This window comes from Apteryx mantelli, chromosome 2 (assembly GCF_036417845.1).
Source record: "Apteryx mantelli isolate bAptMan1 chromosome 2, bAptMan1.hap1, whole genome shotgun sequence".
Classification (NCBI taxonomy): domain Eukaryota; kingdom Metazoa; phylum Chordata; class Aves; order Apterygiformes; family Apterygidae; genus Apteryx; species Apteryx mantelli.
In genome coordinates, this window is record NC_089979.1 from 16,384,927 (window position 1) to 16,411,444 (window position 26,518).

The 26,518-nt window shown below is 38.2% G+C and overlaps 1 protein-coding gene across 5 annotated transcripts in view; it reads left to right on the plus strand.

Moving 5' to 3' along the window:
• The window catches only part of TRPS1 (transcriptional repressor GATA binding 1), a 221,755-nt gene that overhangs the window by 55,483 nt on the left and 139,754 nt on the right, over positions 1–26,518 (plus strand). For 4 of the 5 annotated variants that reach the window (XR_010883272.1, XM_067290227.1, XM_013956895.2 and 1 more), the window contains 2 exons: positions 375–1,504; positions 9,310–9,913. Coding sequence is in view for 4 of the 5 variants with exons in the window: in XM_067290227.1 (XP_067146328.1) it covers positions 375–1,504; positions 9,310–9,913 (1,734 nt within the window). In the remaining variant the exon portion in view is untranslated. The remainder of the gene's footprint in view (positions 1–374; positions 1,505–9,309; positions 9,914–26,518) is intronic. The other variant, XM_067290228.1, reaches the window with a different exon arrangement.

Below are 26,518 nucleotides of genomic sequence, written 5' to 3' on the forward strand. Positions count from 1 at the left end.
TTTGGATCTTCTGCCAATAACATAATTTAGTGATTTGGTGGAGGAAGGAACCTATTAGAGAATTTTGAGTTTGGGTCACATTGCAAATGTGTGCCTCAGTTTCCTCAAACAGAAATACTTAATATTCATATGGAATATATATTCAGCTTTGTGAAACATTTCAAAGTCTTCAGCAACAAGTGCTAAATGAGTGAGGGTGTAGGCATGATATCTTACTGCATTAGTACAAATGCACAAATGGCAATGCTGGTGGTGTTGGTTGAGGTGAAAGAGGCTTACGAATTAACTGCTCTTTATTTCTCTTCTGTTTTTTCTTCCTTGCTATTTGAATAGATCTAAAGTGGAGCTAAAAGGACCTTATTCTTTATTCACAGGTTACTTTAGGTGGAACCTTTATTGGCATTGGGCGGAAAACTCCAGATTGCCAAGGCAACACCAAGTACTTCCGCTGCAAATTCTGCAATTTCACCTACATGGGCAACTCGTCCACTGAACTAGAGCAACACTTCTTACAGACTCACCCAAACAAAATGAAAGCAGCCCTTCCCTCCTCTGATTCTGGTAAAACTTCAGAGAAAAACTCCAATAAATCCAGTCCTACTCTTCGACCATGTGATTCTGGAGACTTGGGGAAGTGGCAAGACAGAATCACTGTAAAAGCAGGAGATGATACACCAGTTGGATATTCGGTGCCCATCAAGCCAATAGATTCCTCTAGACAAAACGGTACCGATACAACCAGTTACTACTGGTGTAAATTTTGCAGTTTCAGCTGCGAATCATCCAGCTCACTGAAACTCTTAGAACATTACAGCAAACAGCATGGGGGAAACCAGTCAGGAAGCCTGCACCCAGATCTGAATGATAAGCTTTCTAGGGGATCTGTCATTAACCAGAATGATCTAGCCAAAAATACAGATGGGGAGTTAGTGACAAAGACAGAAAAGGGTGCAAGCATGGCAAAAAAGAAAGACTTGACTAGCAAAGGAGCAGAGGACAGCATGGTGACAAGCTACAACTGTCAGTTCTGTGACTTTAGGTACTCAAAGAGCCATGGCCCAGATGTAATAGTGGTGGGCCCACTTCTCCATCACTATCAGCAGCTCCACAACATTCATAAATGTACCATTAAGCACTGTCAGTTCTGTCCCCGAGGCCTCTGCAGCCCAGAAAAGCACCTTGGAGAAATTACTTACCCATTTGCTTGCCGAAAAAGTAATTGTTCCCACTGTGCTCTCTTGCTTTTGCACCTGTCTCCAGGGGTGACAGGAAGCTCTAGAGTCAAACACCAGTGCCATCAGTGCTCATTCTCCACTCCCGATGTCGATGTTCTCCTGCTGCATTATGAGAATGCCCACGAAGCCCAGGCATCCGATGTCAAACAAGAAACAAATACCCTGCAGGGGACTGAGGGGCTGCTGACTCTCAAAGAGAACAAAGAACACTCATGTACCAAATGTGACTTTACCACCCAGGTGGAAGAAGAGATTTCCCGACACTACAGGTACAGTGCGGTTTAAAATGATTAATAGCAGAAACTCAAACAAACAGCCTTCCCTTCATTCCTTACTTAAATGTCACTGTTCCCCAAACACTGAAGAATCTGGAAATCAAAATAAGAATACATATAGATATAAATCTTTACAGCTAGGGTCCAATCCAACATCCACTTTGTGTTGGAAAAACACCAGCCAAGTCAGTGGGTTTAATTATACATTGAAACCTGTGTGATGAAGAGGCAAATTTGGATTTGTGTGTAGATGTTGCGTTTCTAGCATATTTGAGGTTTGGTCAACTATTTTCCACCCAGAATCTTTTAGGTACTATTTTAATGTAGGCTTTTTTTACCAGAAAGCTGGCATCTTCATTCATGAGGGGGAACACAAATGGGCTCACTTTCCAAGATAGACTATGAATCCTTTCATGCTCTGTAACAGTGCTTCAGTCTACTACCTTTTTGTGTAGTATTTTCCATGCCCAAGTCCAGCAATGTAATAATTAGTTTAAGAGCATTCCACTGCTGTTTTGGTGTTGGTTTCACACTGGGAGCAGACACTCTTTTGTCTGTTGATGTCATCCCCCGAGATCCTTTTGCAGATGATTATTTTTGTGTTGCTAGTTCACAGTGTCATTCTATTTATTTTAAATGCTAATGTTCCTATTTGGAGGTGGACTAAGCCAGTCTCTTGACTCAGTCTGACACAATGTCATGACGGCAGCCAACTCCCTGTTAAACTTTTTGGGTCAGTTCCTTTGCTGTTGTAAACCGGCAGTCCAGTTTACATCAGAGGAGGAGCTGGCTCTTGGACTTTGTGAAGAGCAACAGTTATGTACTGCTGCAAACGCGATGTTAAATATTAGAAAATCATGCTGAATATGTTAATAGTTAAGACTAATGCGTCAACAACAACGGAAAACTCAGTATCTATCTCATCTGAAAGATCTTTGCGTGGAAGCCAGCTAGCATGAAGACAAAAGAAGATGCATTTTCAAAGCTAAAGCTATGTTAAAAGCACAAGAAACTGTGCCATGTTTAATGGATTCCAAGACATCCAGAATTAACAAAGGCAGACTGGGGCATGATACTTTAATAGAGATGAAAGCTGGGGGCATCCAAATGTTGCCCAACAGAGGGCTGCATTGGCAATGTATCAGGAGTCTATTAAAAAAAAAAAAAAAAAAAGCAGATTGCTCATCTTTAATTTGGAGCTAGAGCCCACGGAGGATTCGGGTCTCAGCATGCAGTGCCCCATTTTTGATCCAACTGGGCCTCAGGGATGTTGTGCGGATTAATTAGTTAATGTTTGTAAACTGCTTTGAAGATGAAAAGTGGTATCTAAGTTCCAAGCATTATTACAGCAGCTTTGAGCCATGCTGTAGAACTCCATAGGCAGCACTTTGTCCGCCGCTGGGGCATGGCACGATCTTTTTTTAGTGCTTAAATAACTGGAAGATTGAAATGGCTCCTTGACTGAAAAACACTTTTATTTTGCTGCAGCTGGTAATTTAAGTTTTAAGAAGCACGCCTAGTTAAAATCTCTTTTTCCCAGAAAAGGAGAAGCCACAACATTCAAAGCTAAGTACCATAAGTTAGATACCTTCTAGCAGTAGCTTCTTTTTCAAAATGTTTAGCACCCAACAGCTCTCGCAGTTGTCAAAGGGAATTGTTATGTGGTATGCACTTTGAAAAGCAAGAGATGCGTTTAAGCATTTGAATCTAAACTTGTTTGTCTAAAATTAAGCTATTCTGTTTAAGACACCTGGACAATATATTTTTAAGTTTTCAGTCTACCACATTATTGAGTACTCTGAGGATGCTGTATAATTAAAGCAGAGTACAAAATCCCCACAATTGCCACCTTCTTTCCCCATCCTACCTTAGCACTTCCCTCTGCCTTTTAATTTGAGTTTTGTTTTCTTTCTGTGTGCACTCGTGCTTTTTTTTTCCCATTGTACACCTTCTTTGAAACCGCAGAAGTTATTTGAATTTTTGGTGGATGCTTTGTCGTAGCAAACAGTTAGAAAGTTTTCCTTTTCTATGCCTAACATATTCCATAGCTTTCACTATGTCAAACCGAAGCAAAGGGAAAGAGAGACTTTTCTGGCATTAGAGCTTCTATTTTTATTATTAACTGCTCTTTTTTTACAGAAGTTATGCCTTTGTCAGTTATGCGTTTCCTTTCCCTTTCTGTATAATATGAAATAAGGATACAGAGTAGTTCAGATTTTTTAAAAAAGTAAAGTAGTAGCGTTCGGAGTTATAGGACATAGAAACATATTGATGTGGAGCACAGCCGGTCAGCTCACATCCTACCTGGCCTTCTCTGTGGCTTTGTCAAGCAGATTTTATCCCAGTAAAGCTGCTGTGCCACACTGTTATGTGTTTCTGATGAGTTTTAAATGATAAATATGTGTGTCCTTATAAAAACATACAGCCTATCAAACTGCAAGCATAGATATATGATAGTTTTATTCTCTATTCTACTGCTGTGGGGGAAGAGGGTTCCCAAAGTGGGTGCTGCCAGTTGATATACCGAGATGCTGAACACATTTGAATGGCAAACACGACATTAAGCATTAATGTAGTGGCAGGAAGTGTTCTGCCATTCACATATTTAAATTTACCCTTGATAATCTGCCAGTATCAGAGCTTGCTTTAGATGCTACTTACAGATTTGAGTACATGTATTTTTTCTGTATTTTTGATTATTTTCTTTTTTGAGTCATACACATGAGCAGCGTGCTTAATTTATTTTCTTTCTTATTTTGTTTCCTTTTGGCTCTACACCCACAATTTCAATTTCTCTGTTAGCTAAAATATTCTTCTCCAGTATTGTTCTCTTGCAGGAATACTGTACCTGTATTTGGTAATATTTGGAAATACTGTACCTGTATTTGGTACAGTATTAGAATTTGCAGAAGTGATTCTTTTCAAGTTTTCTGCCTACAGAAATGTATACTTACCTTTAATGCTCATTCAGAATTTCCCTGACATGATTATTTGAGAGCTAGTCAGTTAAATTTGAAGTTAATGAGTGACATTGCACTTGAGTTTTCTTGTATTTAAGCCAGAATAAAATGTGCTTACTCAAATAAATCCCCAGAAGGTTTATTGGCCACATTTTCTACTAATTCTGCTACTGCTCATTTGCTATTATATTTCTGAGGAGTCAGGTATTCTTCATGTTCATGGTGAAGTTTAGTTTTTCCTCAAAACTATCTGTTATTCTGATGAACTGAAAGGTGCCAACACTTGTAATTTAAAGAAAAATCATACTGACTAATTGGAGAAATTTTGCACTTTGGATCACTCACTCTAGAGATTATAGATTTTTAAAATTTCATGTTTTTAATTAAACATGATTTTTACAGAAGGGGCTTTTTGCAGAAGAATGTTTTTATTTCAGAGTTTTGCTAAGAAGTAGGAAAATAATACATTTTTTCATATTTGGAAAAAAATATTCATTAGCAGAATAACAAAAATCCTCATTTGTCACAAAAGACCTTGACAGAAAGCATTTGGTCAGTGCTAGTAAAAATTAAAAATGGTATGTGGAAAAATGCTCCAAACAATGTTCCAAAAAGAGGTGGGGTAATGACTCTGTGTTATTCATCAAACAATTGCAAAACATAAAAAGAAAAATAGAAAGACTCACAAATGCAATTCAGCCTTTGGCAATTGCAGCAGACTTTCTCTAAGAAACAGAAATTATTTTGAAAATGTAGATGGCAACAGTTGCATGTAGTTCTCTTTCAGAAGAATTAAACAAAATTCTTTACCTAGAAAAAGGGCTTAATTGCCAGTCAGGGAGTCACAGCACGCTAAGTGCGCTGCACTTGGGTCAGCGAGTTAGATTTGTAAATACGCAGCTTGTGATGAAGGTACCTTGCTGCTGCAAGGACCTTTTCTGTCCACCTGACACCTTGCTTGCTTCGCTCTCTTGCTTTTCTCCTAAATATTTTTTCCTTTCCCCACAAGCCCTAATGTAGCACCCATCCCAAAAGCAAGCTGTCTTACAAGCATGTGTTTTCATTAGAAATATTAGTAACTATTATATTCATAATGAAAGTACTCACATACAAAAAAAAAAAAGTAGCAATATGACAGCCATATCTTTAACCAGAATATTTTCTGTGCCCTAAAGCATAGAAATGTCTTCAGGTAATTTTTTTTTTTTTTTTAATAACTTGTTTTGTAGAGGATGAGGTTTTGTAATTCTTCAGACTAGTTAGAAGTATGTCAACAAGACTTAATTAACAACTGGCTAGTGTCAAGAGTATCGCAGCCTCTTAGAAATCTCAAGTAAAGAACATTAAATCCATCAAAAAAAGACATCTAATCTCTCCAACTTCAAGCTTTCGCAAGGCAAAATCCTTATATCTTACAGCACCTAACTCAAGTATGTTTGCGTACAAATAAATAACAACAGGATATTATTAAGTTGGCAGGATGTAACAGAACCGCAAAGATTTGGCCAGAATTCTTTGACATTTAATCTTGTGATTGGGTCATAAATGTTTTAATGTCCACAAATAATCAGGTATTTGATTTATTTTGTAGTGATAATAGTAATACTAAATGACATCAATGAATGGTATGACATTGCCTTCCTAAAGCGATATTAAAGATGATGTGAATTTATGGCTTGAGCCTGCTCTTAGCTTACTTGAATCATTTATCAGCAAGGTCATAAAAGGGAGAATGATACTTGCTTCTTCATTTACATCGCTTGCTTCCATGCTTAGATTTTCCTCAAGCACCTCTCATTTGAACACTGATCAGCTGTATACCAATGTAGTGTATTATACCTGAGAAGCTCAAAGTTTCAGATGATATAACCATGGTCTAGCTAAACTGTAACTTCAAAGTAATGCACAAGAGTGCTTATTGTGTATTATGCAAGCTGGAATTTTTAAAATTCTGTTGTTTAGCTTTGGAGAGTTTTGTACACAACCTAGGAGGAATTTGGGCCTTTAAAAACAGGTGGTAGATTTAAATTCTGTATAAAAAGAAATAAAACTTTGCCGGCTTATTCTTTGATTGCAGTCAGGTTGGGGTGAAAAAATCAGAGATGAAAACAAGTTTATTTTTATGTCTTATTCTAGGAAAAAATAATAGTTTCCAATTTTTTTTAAGTTCATTATTAGATGGTTATTATTATTATTTTCTGAAACGACCTGCTTTTTCAGATTTGAGATTATGACTTATATTGGACAGTTCCAAACCTTAGCTTGCTCTTTGAGCTTTTAGATAGAACCAGCATATAGGACAAACCTATGTGAAATATGAAAATCTGTAACATTAACATCAAGGATTAATTTTATTGCATACTAGAAAAGTACTTGATCTAAACAAAAAGCATCTGTGGTTACTACCTATCTAAATCAGTCCTAGTCTTTTCCACGTGATGGGAATTCCTGTCACAATTCCATAGGCAAACTAAGAAATGTTGAATAATAAATTAAGAATAATTTAAAATAATAAACATTTAAAGTAATAAAGCTATTTTGTGGTGGAGTTAAGACTATATCTAATACTCCACATTTGTTTGTGGCCTAATAAGTGTGGTACATGCAACTCCTGATCAAAAACATTTAGCCAGCATGTAAAAAAAGAAAAAAAAGAAAAAAAAGGTAAGTTAGGCAGAAAAAGATCAGCTGTTTGAAGGTGTGATATTTGTTGATGTGAGCCAAGTTAAAAAAGGGCGTTAGCCATTCAAATAGCCAAGTTAAACAAGAGACGCTTACGGCTAAGTAGCCTCCCAAAGGATTGATAAACTTTCACATAGGGAGTGTGTGGGGTTGAACCATTAGCCCCAAATGGTGTCTTGTTTAACTTGGCTTTTAAGATAACTAGTCCCTTTCTAACTTGGACTTCCCTGATGCTATCCCACCTTTATATGGCTGACCCTCCTTATAACTTGGCTTTTTGTATTTGCAAAATGGTTTTGATCAGATAGCACTCTCTCTTTTTTTGGTTCAGAAGAGAATTAAGCTGGGTTTAGAAAAAGAATTAAGTTGCAAGAGAGAATATATTAGTGTCGCATTGAGAGACAAGCTGATTTTAATAAAAAGCAATTGTAGAATGAAAAAAAGGAACACAGCCAGAACAGGATTTTAACCCACAGCTTTCTCTCCCACAAGTAGATACTGTTGCCATAAGGCTACATGGAGAATAGCTGACGATATTTTTTGCACAACTGAACGAGCCCATCTAGTCCCTTAAATTGAACATAAATACTGAAAATGACAAAAGGAAAACTGATATTACACAAGGGCTAGAAGGCTTGAATTTGAATGTGCGCTCATGTCTGCACGCTGACACAACTGCAAAAAAATCAGACAATGTAAATAACATATGGTTTGTTTTTTCAACAAAAGGAAAGAAGGAAGACAAGGCTTTTCTGCTAAGTTTGGCAAGTTGTCCCTGCTAAACTCTCACAGTTGAAAAGGGACATTTTGTATATCATTCCAGTTACACAGATGCACCTAGAGCCAAATCCTGCGCTTACTGAAGTCAGCGGGAGTTTTGCCATTGACTTCGCTGAGACTCGGATTTGGCCTCCAGAGAATTAATCCGAACGATCGGAGTTGTCAGGGCAGTAACCGCTTTCTCCTACAAGTTTTGTCCTGTGTGGATAGTCAAAGGCTCGTGTCTGAGCTTCGCCGCGGACCCCGCTGGGGCTGTGAGGGCTCGGGGCGTGGAGGCGCGAGTGTGTCTGCGGGCAGGAGCTCCTGCAGCTTGCTGCACGTTCTGGGCAAGGGCAGGGACTGGGTTTCCCTCCGCGTTGGGGCGATGCCCAGCGCGGCGGCGCCCGGATCCCCAGCGCGGCCTCGGACCACTTGTGTGCTGTAAACAAATATTCACAATAACGTTATATAGCTCATAAAAAGTGTGCTGTTCCTACAGTAGGTACAGCAAACTGGTAACATGCTGTTCTAATGTGGGAACATATGCTTTACATAATTTAGTAAGGCAGCACTTTATATAGGCTTTCAGACTGAGACTGGGAAGGCACGTTATTCCACGCTCTTCCACAGGTTTTAGCAGGCTGTATCGCAGCTCAGTTGTTTCTTTGCCTGTTGTGCTTCACCCAGATGCTTCTATATTTGACAGGAAAATGCAGTTTGTAATGTCAGCAGCCAGCTATTTAGCTTCTCCTTCAGAGCAGCATCCTCTAAAGCTGTGTTAAATGTGCACAGAAAACAAACAAGTATTGTTTCTTGTATAAAACCTTCCATCCCCTGGTGTGTTCTTATCTGTGAGTTAACCAGAGCTCCATGCACATTTATCTTTGTCAACCAAATATACTTGTAATTGGTGAAAAGCAAAGCAATTTTTTAAGCATTTGAACTTTCTAACATAGATTTAAATTATACAAAGTGTTTTTATACAAAGAAATATATCCTCTTCTAACTATTTAATTTTTGTTGGAAAAAATGAGTTACTCCAGTGCTTATACCACAACAAAAAGTGAAAAGTGCATTGCTGCAAACTGAAGAGGAAAAATAATACAGAATTCTGGTGAACATTATATGAAATTCTGAATAAAGAAATGGAGTAGGAATGAACAATAGGAGGTTGTTCCAAAGCGTGGGAGAAAAAAACCCAGTTGTACTAGCAGCAGGATTTTTACTGTATGTATTTTATAAGACAACAAAGTAAATCTGCCTTCTTTATTTAGAGTGAATCATATTGTAAGTCCAATTTATTTTCTTCTGCTTGCACATCTTGCTAGGTAAAATTACCAAGAGAGGGAAGGGTGAGGGGAGACTCTTAACATTAATGTGCTTCTTATGTTCTTGCAGGAGAGTGCATAACTGCTACAAATGCCGTCAGTGCAGCTTCACGGCTGTTGACACTCAGTCACTACTCGAGCACTTCAACACTGTGCACTGTCAGGAGATGGACGTCACTACGGCCAACGGGGAGGACAGCCACGGCGTTTCGTCCATCAAGGAGGAGCCAAAAATTGACCTCAAGGTCTACAGTCTCATTAACCCAGACCCCAAAATGGGGGAGCCCCTATCTGACAGCATAGTGAAGAGGGAGAAGATAGAGGAGAAGGAAGTGCTGAAGGACAAAGGTTGGACTGACAGCCCCAGCGATGATCTTCGCAGCGTGCCCTGGAGAGGAACGGACATGTTGAGGGGGAGCCCATCGTATACACAAACGAGTTTAGGCTTATTGACCCCAGTGTCCGTTGGGCAAGAGCAGCCAAAGCCGTTACGGGATAGTCCGAATGTTGAAGCTGCCCATCTGGCGCGGCCCATGTACGGCTTGGCTGTGGAGAGCAAGGGCTTCCTGCCGGGGGTGGCAGCCGGAGCGGTGGAGAAGGCCGGGCAGCTCGCACAGCAGTACCCGGGATCCGGCGACAGCAAGTCAAAGGATGAATCCCAGTCCTTATTACGGGTAGGAAGCTCTCATTTTCTGCTTTTTCCAGAATTGCGTTTAATTAAGCATGCAAGCGATTTCTTCGGTTCCAGTGTGATGGTTTTTTCCATGCTTTCCATGCTTTCCATGGGGGGGGGGGGGGGGGGCAAAAAAAATTGAGGAAAAACTCAAAGATTCAAACTACTAGAGCTAAATTGGCAGGTAAATGTTCCAAAGTGTTTGCATAAAACATTGTATATATTGATGCAGTATTAGTAAGCAAGTGCTTTTGCTTTTGCTATTTAGCTCTGATTGAATTTTGTTTAATCATTCCTGCTAATTGCGCAGGTTGATGATGCATTTGAAAAAAGAAGGTTTAGAACCCCAGAAGGCTGCACATCTGTTATATTAAAACAACTAATCACCTCTTAAATTTTGAGGTGGTGTGACAGTTCACACTTAAGCAAGATTTTGCATTATTAAATATCTAAGAATATGAAACCTGAGTCAAATATTAATAAAAAGTAACCTCTTTTTTGCAAAGCAGCATAATTGCATATACATTTTGACACTTGTCTGGTTGCCTTGGAAGCACAAAAAAAAGAGAAAAGGAAGGAAATTGGGTTATAAGAAAGAGTGAATATTCATTGTACCAAATAATTGCTATTCTTTTTTTTTGATTAAAAAAAAGCTATATATAAAGATCTTCCACTTTGCTTAAGGTATGTTTTTTCCACTGTAGGGAAATCTGAGGTTAGAAGAACTCTCAAATCCTGAGGAGCTGAACAGGGAGAAAAATAAGTGTTTTGCTCCTTGAGACATCAGTGTATTTTTCAAGGGGCTGCTCCCCATCCAGACTGTTAGGAAGTTGTTACAGTAGTGGTCAGTCTGCAGACAAACTTCACTAGATTGGAAGCGATGATCAGCTGTTTTCTTTATTATCTTTTGTAAGAACATTTATAACCATAATATCCATTACTGTAAGAGTGAACATGTCAGAAGAATACAAAAGTCAAGATAAGTGTTTTATTCCACAGTCTGCTAAGATTATGCATATGTACATCTCTCTCTGAATACATACATAAATCTCAATGGCTCTTTTTGTATGAAGTCAGCCGTGTTAAAAATATTACAATTATTCTAAGTATAAAAAATGTCTCTGCCCCTTAAAGTCTACATGCAGTTTAAGGGGGCCACAGCCTTTGTGCCTTACAGGCCATGAAGAGTTAGTGATGTCAGCTTTTAACTGTATAAAAAATGGTCATGGGATGGCAAGTTCCCTACTGCAAATCTGTGTGTGTGCTCATTGTGCACAATAGTTTTATATTTTTCTCCTCCGCTAAAAAAAAATACAAATATGTATATACATATATCTGACTAGCAGTGGAATTCATGCTGTACATACAGCACCAGTTGCATCCCACTCAGTTTCTGTAGTGTGTCTTCACAGTTCATAGACGTATTGGCCAGAGGAGCCATTTATATTTGGGGATATCAGAACAGAAGTAAATTTCATTTATTTTTGAAAATTTTCTATTATAGAAATAAAAAATAAAAAATAAGTAAACAAAAATCTGCAAAGGGACTGGTTAATATGAAGAATCAACTCTATAAAGATCTAAATTTGCTTCATTGGCTGGAGCCTAAAACCTTAACAATATAATGGTTTCATTTTACTACTTTTTTAGCCATTGGCAAATGAAAAAGGCAAGAGTGAAGGTGGATGCTTTTTACACCCTTCTTTAAAATAAGTTCAGATACTTTTTTAATGTCTATATATAAAAATGCTAATATGTTTGTTTTCAAGTCAGTATTTTGATCACTTAGTGGATTTTCAGAAATATGAAGTACCTTGATATTAATTCTTATCTTCAGTAAGATGGATATTCCCTTGGATCAGTGAAAATGATCATAGAAACCTAACTCCTTTATTTTATTCTTGATCTAGTTTCCTGTGGACAGAGTAATGGGTTGAAATACTTAAGCCACTAAGTACAGAGACAAAGTGATGGGGAGCTTTGTGTCTGATACTATGTATGCCCTGAATCTCGCTTGGCCTAGGCAGAATTTGCAATTATTCAGGAAAAATCTTTCATTCTGGAAAAAAATTAATTTTTATAATCCTCTTTATAATCTTTCTAATGTGAAAAAAATAGTAGACATAGTTAACGTTATGCTAAAAGCTGGGCCTTTCTAGAAACAAAGCGTAAAATTAATACATACTTCTGGGGTCATATAATGAATTCTCATGCAAAACACTGTATCCCAGGACGACTGGTGACTAGGAGACAAAACCTGTAATAAAATGACTGTAGACACCTTCGTTTTGTGTTTTTCAAAGATTGACACAGAGGAAGCGAAAAATGTGGGATTACTCAGTGGATAAACAGTGTGAGAAGTGGACTGAAAACATCTAACACATCCCTTTAGTAGTACTGTGTATTCAGTATTTATAAAGTGGTTCTGTTTATTAAGAATGCTTTGTAATGATTTAAACAGTAGCAGTAATGGCATGTGCTTTTCATTTTTTAGATCTCTTGTTACGATGCCTGGGGGAAGGGAGAGGAGGAGACAGTGTTTTTCACACTTTTTTCCTATAGATAGAGGTTAATATTGCAAGTCAGTTTTCTAGAACCTGAGTTTATCATAGCAGTTATTAGCATTTTAATAAAGTATCAAAGACCATACAGATCAACTGGGGAAAGGATGACAATCTACAATTGCTCACGTAATTCTCTAATGAATGCAGTAGAATTGTAAACTTTGGTAAATTATTTCAAGTGCTTTTCAGCTTTGTATGTTCTGTAAGCTGTTTTTGGGCTGCTTTCTTGTTTTCCTTCAATGCCTGATGGACGTGTTCCTTCCCCAGTCTCTGTGCAACAGTATTTATTCATGGCCATCATTAGGATAGGATTTTTATTTCTTTTGCGTGGCTAAAACACCTTTCAGTTGATTGAGATACTGCGATGGCAATAATTTGAACTGTGCACGTGTGCGCTCACGCATAGGCAGTAGGCGCCCCTTTTTCCCTCAGCGAGAGGTTGCAAGCTGTGTGCATGTAACAGAATCTTTCTCAGGGGCTTGTTACACTTCTGTGAGTAGCTTTCATTTATTTTTCTTATTAAAATGTTTCCAGCAGCTGTACTTACAGCGAATCTGTATGTTTTGCAAATGGGAATTACAAAAAAATGTGCCTCAGCATGGTACAATGTAGACATTATTTCTGCTCTTCCTTAGAGTAGCAGATTTTATAGTTTGAAGATTTGTTGATACTGGAAAGTCTATTGAGATGCAAAAATGTTCCTTTTTTTTTGGGTAGCACATTGGCAGCCAGCAGACTCTGAGCGAGGCAGATTGTTTAATGCTTTGACAATGCTGATCCTGGACAGCAGGAACTTTTTGCTAAACTGATTTTAAATGAAGTGTCTGGTTTTGTTATGTGTGGACACTGTAGTACAAAGTTTTCCACAAAATTTGGAATTGCAGCCTGAGCCTTCAGATCTATATACAGACCTGGTTAGCCTAAAGCTGTGGGCAAACACTCTTCCTTCACATCATAGTTTAGCCAGCACAGATGCAGAATACTACTGAGCAGTGTGTCCTCCAGCATCTCATATGCCTGAAAGGAATATGAAGATGTCTGTGAATTAATCATAATTTATGTAAAACAGGGAGATTCGTGTACTCTCAGAGGGAGAGAGAGAGAGCTTTGACAATTGCAAAGATATTGGTGATTTTTATCAAAGGCAGATTTCAGACTAATATTAAATGTCTAACTGAAGTTATGTTAACATGTGCCACAAGCATTTTATATGAGGGGTGAAGGATGAAATCAGCTCTATGTTTATACTGTGAATATTTTGCAACATGCATGATTGGACTGTTTCCACACTGCAGGCAATCAGGGGTTTTCAAGAAAATTTCCATGTACTTTAACAACAGTTAGGTTTCATCTGTGATATTTACACTTCTGACACTTCATATAGTGTTCTGTCTAGAGCTGATTATATGTCTTTAAATTTGGGAGAGAGGAAATCGGAAAAAGGTCTTCTCTCTTCCCTATTTTGCATTCTCCTGTGTGGCTGGTTGACAGAGTTTATTTTAAAATAGGCAATAGATGTATAAGTATATATCAATAAAATCAGGTATGATTGATTTATTTAGTATCAGTGCAGTATATATCAGCTGTAATCTCTAGTAGTGAATCACTATTTTCTATGATAAAGTATTGGCTCCTGTTATCTGAAGGGATAGATGCCAGGCTCCTGCAATGCAGTGGAAATGCCGAACTGGCCTTTATGATTTCCAAAATATTTCTCCTGTGTTTATAAACACGAAATTCTTGGCCAGAAGGATAACATACCTTTGAGGTAAAACCTGCCTCTTTCTGATGTTGATAGAAGTATTGCTGCTGCCTTTAATAGTAGCGCAAGAAGTAATACCAGCAGGTTCAAGTACACAAGATATTTTCTTAGCAGTGTCAGTGTCATGAATCTCAGCTTAAACTTAATTTGTGAGTGGTCACTGCAGTGTAAGGATGGAAGTTTTTTGCGTGCTTTGCCATCGCATCCTGCCCCCACCCTATTTTGATAGCAGCATCTTAATGGTGATCTACAGAATTAAATTTAAGGCATATAATCATATCATGCATCTTATATTTAAATTGGTGAAGATCTTGGATACTGCATGCCACTTTGGGGGGGGGAGAGAAGAAAAAGCAGCTCTTTAAAGAGCAAACATCTGAAATAGGTTCTCTGTAGCTGCATCTCATTTTTTTCCCATTTCCTCTGACTCTGTTAGAGATCTTTCAGGAAGTATTTATAGTCAAGGCCATTCATTGCCATACGGGTCCTCTAATTAACTCAGGGGAACTCAGCAGGCACTGTGTCTTACTAATGCACACAGCTATGTTAGGTCAAAGAGCTGCCAAAGTCCTTTAGTTTTTTAGAAGCACCTGTTTCCACAAGGCAGTGTTGGGGGGGGGGTACTTTTTAAATATGACTGCATCCTGGAAAAGTGAAATAATCGGCCAGCAAGGAAGGTGGCAAAATAAAGACAGGATTTGATTAGAAACGGTTTTGCAGCCGTGTGTTTCCTGTGCAAAACCAAGCCGGGTAAAATCCCCACGCTGGTGAAGGGATTGCAAATGAAGCTAAAATAACTTTCTGAAGGTTTGAAGGAGTTTAGAAACAAACATGTACTTGGCTCCTTTTAGTAACTACTGGAACCAAACTCACAAGAAATTGAATGTTTTGCATTACTCATCATGGCAGAGTGATCAGATAGGACTAGAAAGTAACTTTTAGAAAAATGTTAACCTGCCCAATTAAAGGCATGTTTCTGGTTTTTGTGGGGGGTGTGCCTGCCGTGCGGAGAGACAGCCCCGCCTCGGACGCATTTACCCACCCGTCGACGCGTATTTTTTAATTTATTTCTTCTTTCACACAATGTGGTTTCAAAGCGAATTAAATGATAAAATCATTAATCGGGCGTGGCGCTGTAATAAAGCAGAGGGGTAGCTGCTGCGTCAAAGTGCTGGCTGCGAAGGGTGAATCAGTGTGTGGAGCAGAGGCCTGGGGAGCCTGTTGCAGGGCCCCCTCGTGAGCCGCCGTGCTTGTCGGAGCTGCTCTGATCAGTAACGCAATGATTCGAGCGGAGAGAACCGACATAATTCAGGATTTAAAGCAAGCTCCTTCGCTTGGGCTGGGGAGGCGGTAATGAAGCCGAGGACAAAAGCGGGACTTCTGCAGTTGGAGCGAAGGGCCGAAATACGGTGACGGGCACTGTCAGATGTGATTAACTCCGTTTTATGTTACCCCCATCGGTTCGGATGGGAGAGCTTCACTTTTGCTCTCGCCGGTCCGATGTTTGGTGTCTCAGCAGGGCTTTTGGCGAGAAGCAGCAGAAGGGCGCTTCGCCTTCCTCACGGAGGTGCCGCCGGCCAGGTTTCGGGCTGGCCGTGTGTCCGGCCAGGGCTCGGTCCCCTGCCTCCGAGGAGACGTGCCTGGCACTAGGCACGCGTTGGAGCCGCTCGAGCGGTACGTGGCAGAGCCTGAGCGGCAGGTGCCCGCGAGGCGACCCGCACGGGGGCCGGGGCCTGTTGGTGCCACCGCGCCGCTGGCGCTGCTCCCGACTCTTCTCCTGGGTTGCCAGCAAGCCCAGTGCTGCAACCCTCATTGCTGCTCCCATTGATCCAAACTGGACAAAGTGAATGAGGAAACAGTATTCCTTTAGGCGACGCCTAATCCTGCAAAGCAACATTTATTATTATTATTATTTCTTCTATTTACAGGCTTTAAATACATTCCTGAGTTTTATTTTTAAGTTGTGCTCACCATAGACGGGACTCGGTTATAGTTTGAGGGAGAATAGCGTAAGGGTATGGAGTACAGCTGTGGGCGCTGCGAGTGCAAACAACGACGCGAAGCGCTCGGCGCAGTCTAAACAACACGGGAGCTGTCAATGGGCGGTGTTGCTTAAACTTGCGAGAAAGTAAACGTCGCCTGCAACAGGCAGGCTTGTCTCAAAAATGAGCCGATCTTTTCCAAAGTTTTGAAAAGTTGAATAAAAACTACAACAATCACATAGTTCTATTATTCTTTATTTCTATGAGTACTGAGCATTAGATTATGTACTTGCAGTGAGATGGAAGCTTGAATTGTTTTTAGAAACTAAGGATAAATTCTGCCAAACTGATAGGAAACACATTCATGTCCGAGGGCAGAACTTGCTGCTAACTTGTGGATTTTCAATGGAAAATTAAATTTCATAGATGAATGCAGGCAAGGATTGTGCATAATTCTATTTTTGCCTGAAGTAGCATGGTGTTGAACAGTGAAAAGCTGTCTGAAGATACCTCTGACATCTGGAAGTGCAGAGTTGCTTGCTGTGCTGAATTTCAGACAGCCCTGTACATGTACTTTGGTTATGAAAGGCACAATAAATGCACTCTTTTAGAGGAGGGATATTATGATAGACAGCAAATAAATGTTTAATTTATTGGACTAAGAGTGGATCACCGTAATTATAATTGATTTGAAGAAATCCAGATGCTCTCCACATCTGAACAAGTTCAAAATGGTAAAGAGTTAAAAACAGATTTGTGAATAAACAGTGCATACACATGTTCTGGGATTTTTCCATAGATGTATCTAGGGGTTAATGTGCCCAATTAATAATGACAACTATGGAAAATAGTTCTATTATATGAACAGATGTGTGCTGAAACAGAAATATATATGTGAAATATGCAAACGGTTTAATAGAACTATTTTTGTTACCTTAGCACTCCTCAAAATATGCATGTAGCTACCTTGTAAGTGGTCTTAATTTTAAGATCTCTAGTGTAGTACAATTGATTTAGTGAACAATTTCCTGCCTAATATAATTCATTTACTTCTTGTACCAAGTTCTGTTTTTAAAATGAAGCTTTATAATGGCCAAATGGTTCTGTTGATGTTTTTCTAAGCATTTTTCTAGTAGCATTATACATTTTTTAGGGAATCTTATAATCTGTGTTGCCTTTGTAAAGAAAATTTTAAGTGATATAATAATATGTGAAATATGCATGCATAAATAAATATATTCCACACTACATGTTACATTGTTTATTTAAAGTTCAGTTAAAACCATAGGTTCAGACTGGGTCTCATTGATGCAAAGACAGGAGAAGGATAAGGACAATTTCCCTTTTTGCTCTGGGTACAGTAATAGGTTTCTGAAGGAAATGGCTTAGTGGCAGCTTGGGCTATACGGCTCTTTGCAGAAAACAAGAGAGCTTGCCAACCTTGAAATTAAAACTTCAAAGCTTTGCTGAGTTTGTGTATTCCTATGCTGCCAGATATTTGCAAATATTATTCTTATACTATTATATATAGTATTAGAATATATGTAATGCTATAGCATATTAATGAAGGCCCCATGTTGCTCAAGTTACAGAGCCATCTTGGAGAGCATTTCTAACTGTACGCTAGTGTGCTGTTTCAATGAAGAGGAAAGAAGTTTAAGTTTGGACTGCTGACCTAGTGCCTGGGGGTTGCTGCTCTGATGTGTGTTTGCTCTAGTAGAGTTGGTAAATTACATTTGTGCTATTTAAGGATACTTAATTCTGAGCTAAGGTACTTAATTCTGAATGATTTCTTGGAGGATCTAGGCCTTAGTCTCTTGAGTCTGTCTGTAAAATGGGCACAGGGGCAGTTTCCAATCTCCAAAGTGAATAGAGATGCATTAAACCAGGTGCTGTGCAGTACTGGAGTCGCTGGATAGATAAATGCAATAGGTAGAGCTGAGACAGACTCTTCCTGTGCAGCTGCTGTGGGTGAGTCCGGGTGATCGGGAGAGCTGTCCCTCGTGCTTTTTGTTCCCTGTTTGTTGTCACTGTATGCCTGTGTCAGATAAAGTCTGATTATGTGGACTTCCCTGACATTTGAAACTTTTTTTAAAAATTTAATTAATATTAGAACATTTTTTTCTTCTACGGCAATGTTTATGACAAATTGAACATCAATATACTGTAGTATGAAGGACAAATATTTTGAGTAGAGAGCGCTGTTGCAGTATCTCGTGGGATTTGAGGTTTGGGTCCTGAGGCTCCCATTTGCCTTTTTTACCTCTGGTTAGTTTACACATTTTGGGATGAAATCCAGAGTCTCCCAGCCAGCGAGATGCCGTGTGCAAGTTCTGCGAGCGCAGTGCATCGAGGCAGATGAAACAAAACAAGGGTGTCTGCCCTGTGTGGGGGTCAGGAGACGTGAGAGCATTGAACTACCCCTTCCAGGGGAGTGCTGCAGCATATCTCAATCAAAGTATTTTCTGTTTTAGTTAAAATTCAGGATGAGACTTTTCTTTTTCCTTTCCTTTCCTTTCCTTTCCTTTCCTTTCCTTTCCTTTCCTTTCCTTTCCTTTCCTTTCCTTTCCTTTCCTTTCCCTTTCTTTCCCTTTCTTTTCTTGTCTTCTCTTTTCCTCTTCTCTTCTCTCTTCTCTTTTCCTTTCTTTTCTTTTCTTCTCTTCTCTTCTCTTCTCTTCTCTTCTCTTCTCTTCTCTTCTCTTCTCTTTTCTCTTTTCTCTTTTCTCTTTTCTTTTCTTTTCTTTTCTTTTCTTTTCTTTTCTTTTCTTTTTTCTTTTTCAGCTGTTTGGGTTTTTCTTTGGTAATAAAATGAAATTCTGCAGAAAGCCAATGCTTTTTGGAAGCCTCCAGATTGTTTAAACAATATGTTTATGATACCATTGTGATTGTGCCACTCGGATTCCTCCTTAAGAGTCAAATCAAGTCCTTTCATAGAACATCAAGCATGAAGAGCCTGATCCATGGGCATCCTGAATCAATATTGCTGGTTAACTTTACTGGGCATTATGATGTAACATGGTGCAGAAGTACCAACAAAAGAGAAAAAAAATAGGTAATGGATCAAAATCTTTATTTTAAGCTTTGTTAAAAGTATTCTTTTCTCCTTCAGCCTGAAAAGAAGAGAAAGCAGGAACTTTTTTGAAGCAGGGTATTGTGTTTCTTGTTTGACTTTGACCTCATTTTGGTTTGTGTGCCTCTGATGTGTATAGTGGCAAACTACACATTTTCACTTATGGGAAGACGCCTTTAACAATGTCTTCAACTGCAGTCTTTAATCATGTCAAGTTGCCTCCAGCACTTGCTGAGAGTAAAATTCCACCCTCTCCGTTTTCAGATGGGTTGCACTATCGACTGTTTCTCCTCGCAAGACAGTCTGTGATTTGAAAATTATGTTTAAATAAAAAAGCAAGGAAAAAAAAAAGAGAAATAATCAGAACATTTGTCAAGGAATTTGTTATGAATGGGAATGAGGAGCAATGCAAACAAGCTTGGAATGGGTTTTAATTCACATGTTATTCTGGGAGCCTACAATTTCTGGTGAGAAAATGGCATATTTTAGGTCTATTTCCTCCAGTTTTTGGCATGGACAAATGCCTGTTTTGTTCAGTCAGATGTTCAAATGGGAATTTTGGATGCTTAGAACTAATTTTAGTAGGTGGGGGGCAAATTTATTATGATGCTACAAATAGAGTTTGATCACAGCTGCTTCATTACAATTATAAAAATCATCTGTGAATGACAAGCTATATTTACTGGTGGCAAATAAATGAAACTCATCTCTGCAAAACTCTCTCTTGTTTCCCTTAAAGTTCTGGGTATCATCATTTATATACACACTATTTTAAGTTTCACTTGGTCATGCTGCCAAAGTATTTTCCTGACGTTCCCCCTCCTTCCCACCCCAAAAGTGATACTGTGTTCAAATTACTCTCTCTCATTCTTTCATGAAGAAACTGTATCTTTTTGTGTTTGGGTGAATTTCTGAGCTTATTCTGAAATTACAGTAAATCACCTACAAACCTCTTCAGACTTATTAAAAAATGTTAGAAACTTCACTGAATGTTGGGCGCTTCAAAGCTCTTGCTGCTCCAGTCCGTACATGACTAAAAGGCTGTAAGGCAGACACCACAAGGTGAAAGCTTTAAAATCAAAGCAAAACTTAATATACCACTATTATCCCCTTTATAAGACATATGGAGAATAATATCTCTACATATTTATGAGTTTTTTTCTGATAGTAACTGCTTTAATGTTCATGGCATTAAGCTCTCGAAGTAGAAGAGAATATACTGAGATATACTTATTTCTTGGCAGCTACATTTCCAAACCAAAGTGAATTTATTCTAGAACTTAGTTTAGTCAGCTGGTTTCTTGAGAAGAGCATGTCTTTGGAATTCAGTTAATGGACTCAGCTATGGTGGTCATTTGGCATTCCTCCCCGCAGCTGATGGTAAAGACAAACATCTCTAAAGCTGTCCATTGACAGTAGCACAGCACCTGCTGGGATATTATTGAAATTCTTTTATATTTGACTGAGCTAGAGAACTTAAATATTTCCTTTTGCTTAAAATTCTTATAAATGCATGGTGTGAGGCGTGGGAAGAGTTAATGGAAAACTTGATTAAAATCTTGTAGGCTTCAAGGCTTCTGGTTCTTGCAAACATCTTGGCACCTACCTATGTTTTTGTGTGTATGTGTGTTTTACTAGTCTGTTTACTGGTTTAAAAGTACAAATGAAATCAAAAGAAAATTAAAAAATGACAAGGCTTTTCCACTGATCACGCAGTCTTCTGTAGTTACTTAGCAAAATGGTTTATAGGGCTAATGTTAATCATTTTTAAAGCAAAGAGTATGTTCCAACTTTACTGATTTTTCCATTACAGAAAATTATGTACTGCTTAGCAGAAGTTTTAAATCTGGGTTGATTTTTAAATCGTTCCTTTCATGCCTGAAAGACTGTAAACTTAATCATCACTTAATCAGTTTTCCCTTGCCTTCTAATAGCCAACCAGACAGTTGAAGGGTAGAGGTCTATGCAATTGATATCCATAACAACTGTCAGAGATTTGACTTAGGGATTTCTTTTACAGAAATTAAGTGGATGGTTGATGTCTGTTAAATCTGATCCCTCAATCTGGATTGTCCTGGTATGATATCAGGAGTCCACTAAGTGACTCTTTCTAACATAAGACTCAGGTTTAATCAAATCTGGTCACGGACTGTGTATATCTCAGGAGAAGATGTTTCATTAATCTTTAGCATCCCAAGCTGGCATTGGTGTAGACCTCTAGACTGAACAACTTCTAAAACATATCATAAGTGAACAGACAGCCCAGAATGAAGGCTTAATCATTGCTAAAGGTATTTGAAAGCTCTCTTAGTGTTATCCTTCCTAACAAATGAAGTGTAAGCTGTTTTGGACACCATTTCCCTAGGTACTTCACTGTTGTGAAGAAAGAACATTTTTAAAAATGCTAAATTGAGAATTATTTTATCTGTGACAGTTTTGTCGGTCCTTGGCGAAGAAGTTGAGTTTTGTAAGCATCGGGAAGTTAACAGAAGTGCCATCCAGATGCCTCGGTTGACGGGCTCCCAGCACTTTGACAACTGCAGATATGTCTGGTGGACTATCTGCCTGTCAATGCCTCCAGATTCCCTCTGTGGGCTATTTTTATCCATACAGATCTGCTTCCCTCTTTGCCTGCTTGTACAAGTTGCAAGAAAACATAACTTCACTGTTGCTTCACTATAGCCTCTGTGTTATTTAACTTGGTCTGGTTCTCTCCCTCCTCCTCCTGACCCAGTTAATCTTTTATGGGACTCACAATTTTGTGTAGTGTAAGTAGTTGAAATTCCCCAGATTTTGAGCTTTTTCTTTTTCTTTTTTTTTAAGAAAAAATACCAAAAAAAACCCATTTGGTATATGAACTGGTATATGCACAGTGTAGGCTTTTCAAGCCATATTTCCTAAAAGATGCATCTTCTCCATTATCAGTGGAGGCTTCCTGAAGGGGAGAGATTAAACAAAATTTTCTAAACTACCTTCTCTCCTAGATATTCGCACTTTGCCATGGTTGGAGACAGGGTATTGGTCTGAATGGTCTTTGCACCAACAGGTTCTCTCATGAATGCCTACTCGCGTGCACATAAATGGCCTTAGTGATCTGATATCCTTCCTCCCCCAAATATTCTCATGGCTTTGATTTCTTTCATCAGCCCCACTAAGTAAACCTCGCGGAGTGTAAGGAGACGTGTTAGAGCACAACAGAAGAACAGAATGGGTGAAACTACAAATTGTTAGTCTGTTAAACACAGATTATGTCTTTGGGTACAAATTCCTTTAGTGACTGAATGAGCCTGGATGGGTAGTAGCTTGTGGAAGTATTTGTTATGACAAAACCAACTTTTCATTAATAGGCAAAGTTATCCTGTTTTCCTCTGTAGTCTGGCCAACATCAAAATGTTTCAAACTAATTTCAGACTTGTAAAACACTGTCTATCAGATACAGACATATGGATTGAACTAGTAATTTGTTTGCCATCTGCTGATAACGGAAGGAAAGCTTCTAAGTAGAAAATGAAGGATTTTTTTTTTTTTTTCTATTGGAATGTCATATGGTGCCTTTAGTAGTTGTTTGTATTGACATTTTTATTGATTGTTACATAAAGTGTTACATTGCATTGACCTGCATCTGTTTTCAGTCTGGTAATTATGATTTTTTTTGTTTTACAAACATCCATAATCATTTGAGTCTATATATAATATAGTTAAAAAATAATCTACTTTAAATCTTAAAAAAAGAAATTGATAACTACAATTCTTATTCTCTGAAACAGCAATGAACATATTCTCTTGCTTATTCCTCTCAGTGTCAGAAAAGAGAAAGACCTTACTGTAACAGAATTAATTAAAGTGATATTCTCTTTTAGTCAAATTTTCCCCTTTCCTCCTGAAAGATAGGATGGAGGCCAGGAAAAGCAATACATTCCCAGTGGAAAAGCAAACAAACAAACCTGTCATAACTTTTCGGCTTGGAGAAGAATAGAGACTTGAGCTTTCTGGGCTTTTCCCTGACTGCCAAGACTCTTGCCTTGACTCGCCAGCTCGGATGGTTTGCATAGGTCTGTCTGTCTGTCTTGACTGCCTTGACTTCGTGAAATTGCAGTTTGCAAGAGCTGAGGATTTTCCTCCTGAAACTGTATAGGTTTCTTATTTAATCATACAGGTCCTGATTATCTATGGAATAATAATCCTTAGTCCATAATGAAAGTTTTAGTCTCTTGTATGTTTGTCCATTTTCATGAAGCATTTAGACTTCTTCTGATTAAAAGTGATGTATCAAGTAAAAAAATGTAATAACTTCTCAATAGGCCTATTTCATGATTAGAAAATAAAATACTTTCTCAATCAGTGCTCAGAACAGGGCACAAACTTAGTTAAAGCAAACTAAGCAACTAAGCAAACTTAGTTAAATATTTAAATAATGCTAATAATAAATACCCATTTCAGCCCTAATACTCCAGTCTTTATCATATTGACAAGTATTTTACTCAGTAATCCATTCTGAAGAGATAGTGCTAAAAATATTCATGAGCTGTATTCTTAAACATGAGTTATTTCTTCATAAAAGTTATGGTTGAATTGTTGATTTTCTTTGAAATACGACAAATACGATTTTTTCTTAGTGCCGCAATTGGCTTATTGATTTCCCAAAAGTGTAGGATGCAATGAATATACCAAAGAAATTCTATATGTGCTTGAAGTGAAAGTAATATGGAAAATCACTACTTATCCAATATACTCTATTCCCTATTGTGACCATCTCTGTTCTCCTGAAAATTGATGTTCCTGATACTGACTTGTAAAGTAGGTGAACAATACACATACCTATTAACACATGCCGTCTTCTCTTGTCTGAGTTTGTTATGTATGGTTTCATTTGAACAAGCTAAACAGTTATGTAAATTACAAGTTCTCCAAAATGTAGAGTTAATTATCATTTTACATTTGGTGTTTACACTCTGCAGAAAGCTATTGCAACAGTAGCAAAATTTTAACAGATGGACATTTGTTGCAGATGTACTCATAGGAACTGATATCTGTGACAGCAAGAGGCCTGCAAAAGTAAGAATAAAATTCAGATAGTGTTAATGAAGTAAAAGCTGAGGTTAATAGAATAGCACTGTGATGGCTTGTGGAAGACTTTAGTTCCAAAAGTATTACTAGGTTTGCGATATACAGAGTTTGCCTCTGCTTTTTGTAGCTTAAGCTGCATCCAATATGCTCAGTCTGTCCTTGTATTTTGGTTTTTTTGCGGTGTTCCAGTACAGTAAGTGTAGATCCACACTGCATCTGATGGTCCTGGTAGTTCTTTGTTGTTTTTATTTAACTGAAAATATCAGGACTCTAATTTTCATGATGGTAAATGTTAATATTTGCTGCATACATTAAAAAGTGTATGTCCGGACTGATTTTATCCTTTTTGAGTATTCTTATAGGAAATATCATACTCTATGGGATCTGACAATTTCAATATTTATAATGCTTTGAAACATATATTGCAGTTGATAAAATATAGACATTTACAGCATTCTGTTTTCGTATGTTGACTGCAGCAACGGCATGAGAAATTACCACTAAGAAAATATTACTTCACAATAGCTAGGAGGAGACTGGATATTTAATCTGACTTTGTCTATCAGAAACTGGTAAATTTGATGCTGATAGGCTTATTCATCTCAGTGTATGAAACAACGGTTTACAGGTTAGTGCTTGTAAGTCTAATATCAATTGTTAAGTTGCCTAGAAAGAAGATTAGTGTATGATAATCGGGTAGGAGTAGTCAAGAGTCGTTGTCTTAGGAAAAGCTGTATGATTTGGGACAAATTCAAATTTCTGTTGTCCTTCTGTTGATTCATATTTTTATTATATAATAACTTCCAAAGAACATTGAGATTTATGAATATTATCAAATTGCTTTGAGAATATTGGACATGAGGTACTTCAGAAGCGGAAAGGTTTATAAATAATAACTAAATTTTTTATGTCTATTACACACTTATTGCTGTCTATCAGAGCTGCTCTTTCACAGACAGATTTGGCTTCCTCAGATATTATCGCACTTCTGACATGAGCAAATGGTTTTAAAACCATTCATGTCAGGTCAGGATGGTGAGAACACCATGTAGACATGAGATGGGAACTGTATAAACAACATACTCACATCACTGGACTAACACAGGTCCAGAGAAATGGCAGTGTCATTCTCACTCCTTAAACATTGTCAGCGTGCTATTCCTCTTCTTCTCCAGCACGAGAGAATTTACTGAAACTGTTTATTTTCAACACATGGTTGATATCTTTGTCTGTCTGTCTGTCTGTCTGTAGATCAGCTGTGCCTTGTTAGGGACTTTACTCATGAGCCTTTAGAATCTTGCTCAACCTTTCATCTCCCTGCCATGTAACTGTGGTTTGTTAGAAATAACTTAGGAAAAATGTAAACTTACTTAAATGACTAAGAAGTCTATAGTCAGTGTCAAATGAGAGGGGGGATTGACTGAATCAAGGGTGTATGTAAAAGATTAGTCCATGTGTTCTCAAATATATTTACAATATCTTTGTAGATGAAGCGAAAAAGAAAAGAAAACAAAAAAGAAAGCTTAACAGTTGTATTTGCCCTTTGAGAAATGTCATAAAGAATATTTTTGTCTGACCAATTCCTATTAGTCTTGAGGTTTCTCTTTGTATTGTGCAAAGGCAGAAGAGTATGGTATTCCCAGCTCTGTATAATCCCAGAATATACCCATATGTTATATAAAAAAAACCCTTGGCTCTTTATATACCATGTGCAATATTTAAGTGAGGGAACTTATATATTTCAGTTATGAGGCTGTAGAGACAGTGATGCAGCTAATGTAAACAGTAACAGCGAGAATGAAATTAGAGAAGTCTATGTTTTCTCCACTGTAACCTTATCATTGATCGTTGTGTTCAGCATTGCTTAGCCTAGAGGAATCCTGGAGAGAAAATACTATTTATTCTTGAGTCTTTAAAGTGTGAAGAAATCATAGCTCTCAGATTAAGAAAATTGCTGTGATCCTTCTGTAGCTTTAAAAGCCCTTTCTACATGGAGAATCATGTTCCTGGTTTCTCAGAAACCTGCAGACTGTTGAGTGGCCGTAAGGGGTTCAGCAGGCTCTTAGCACTCATATCTCCTCCACAAGACTATTTAGGTGTCCTCCATTAATAACACTGCAGCTCCAAATGGTTGAAATACACTCATGGTTATGCCAGTGCA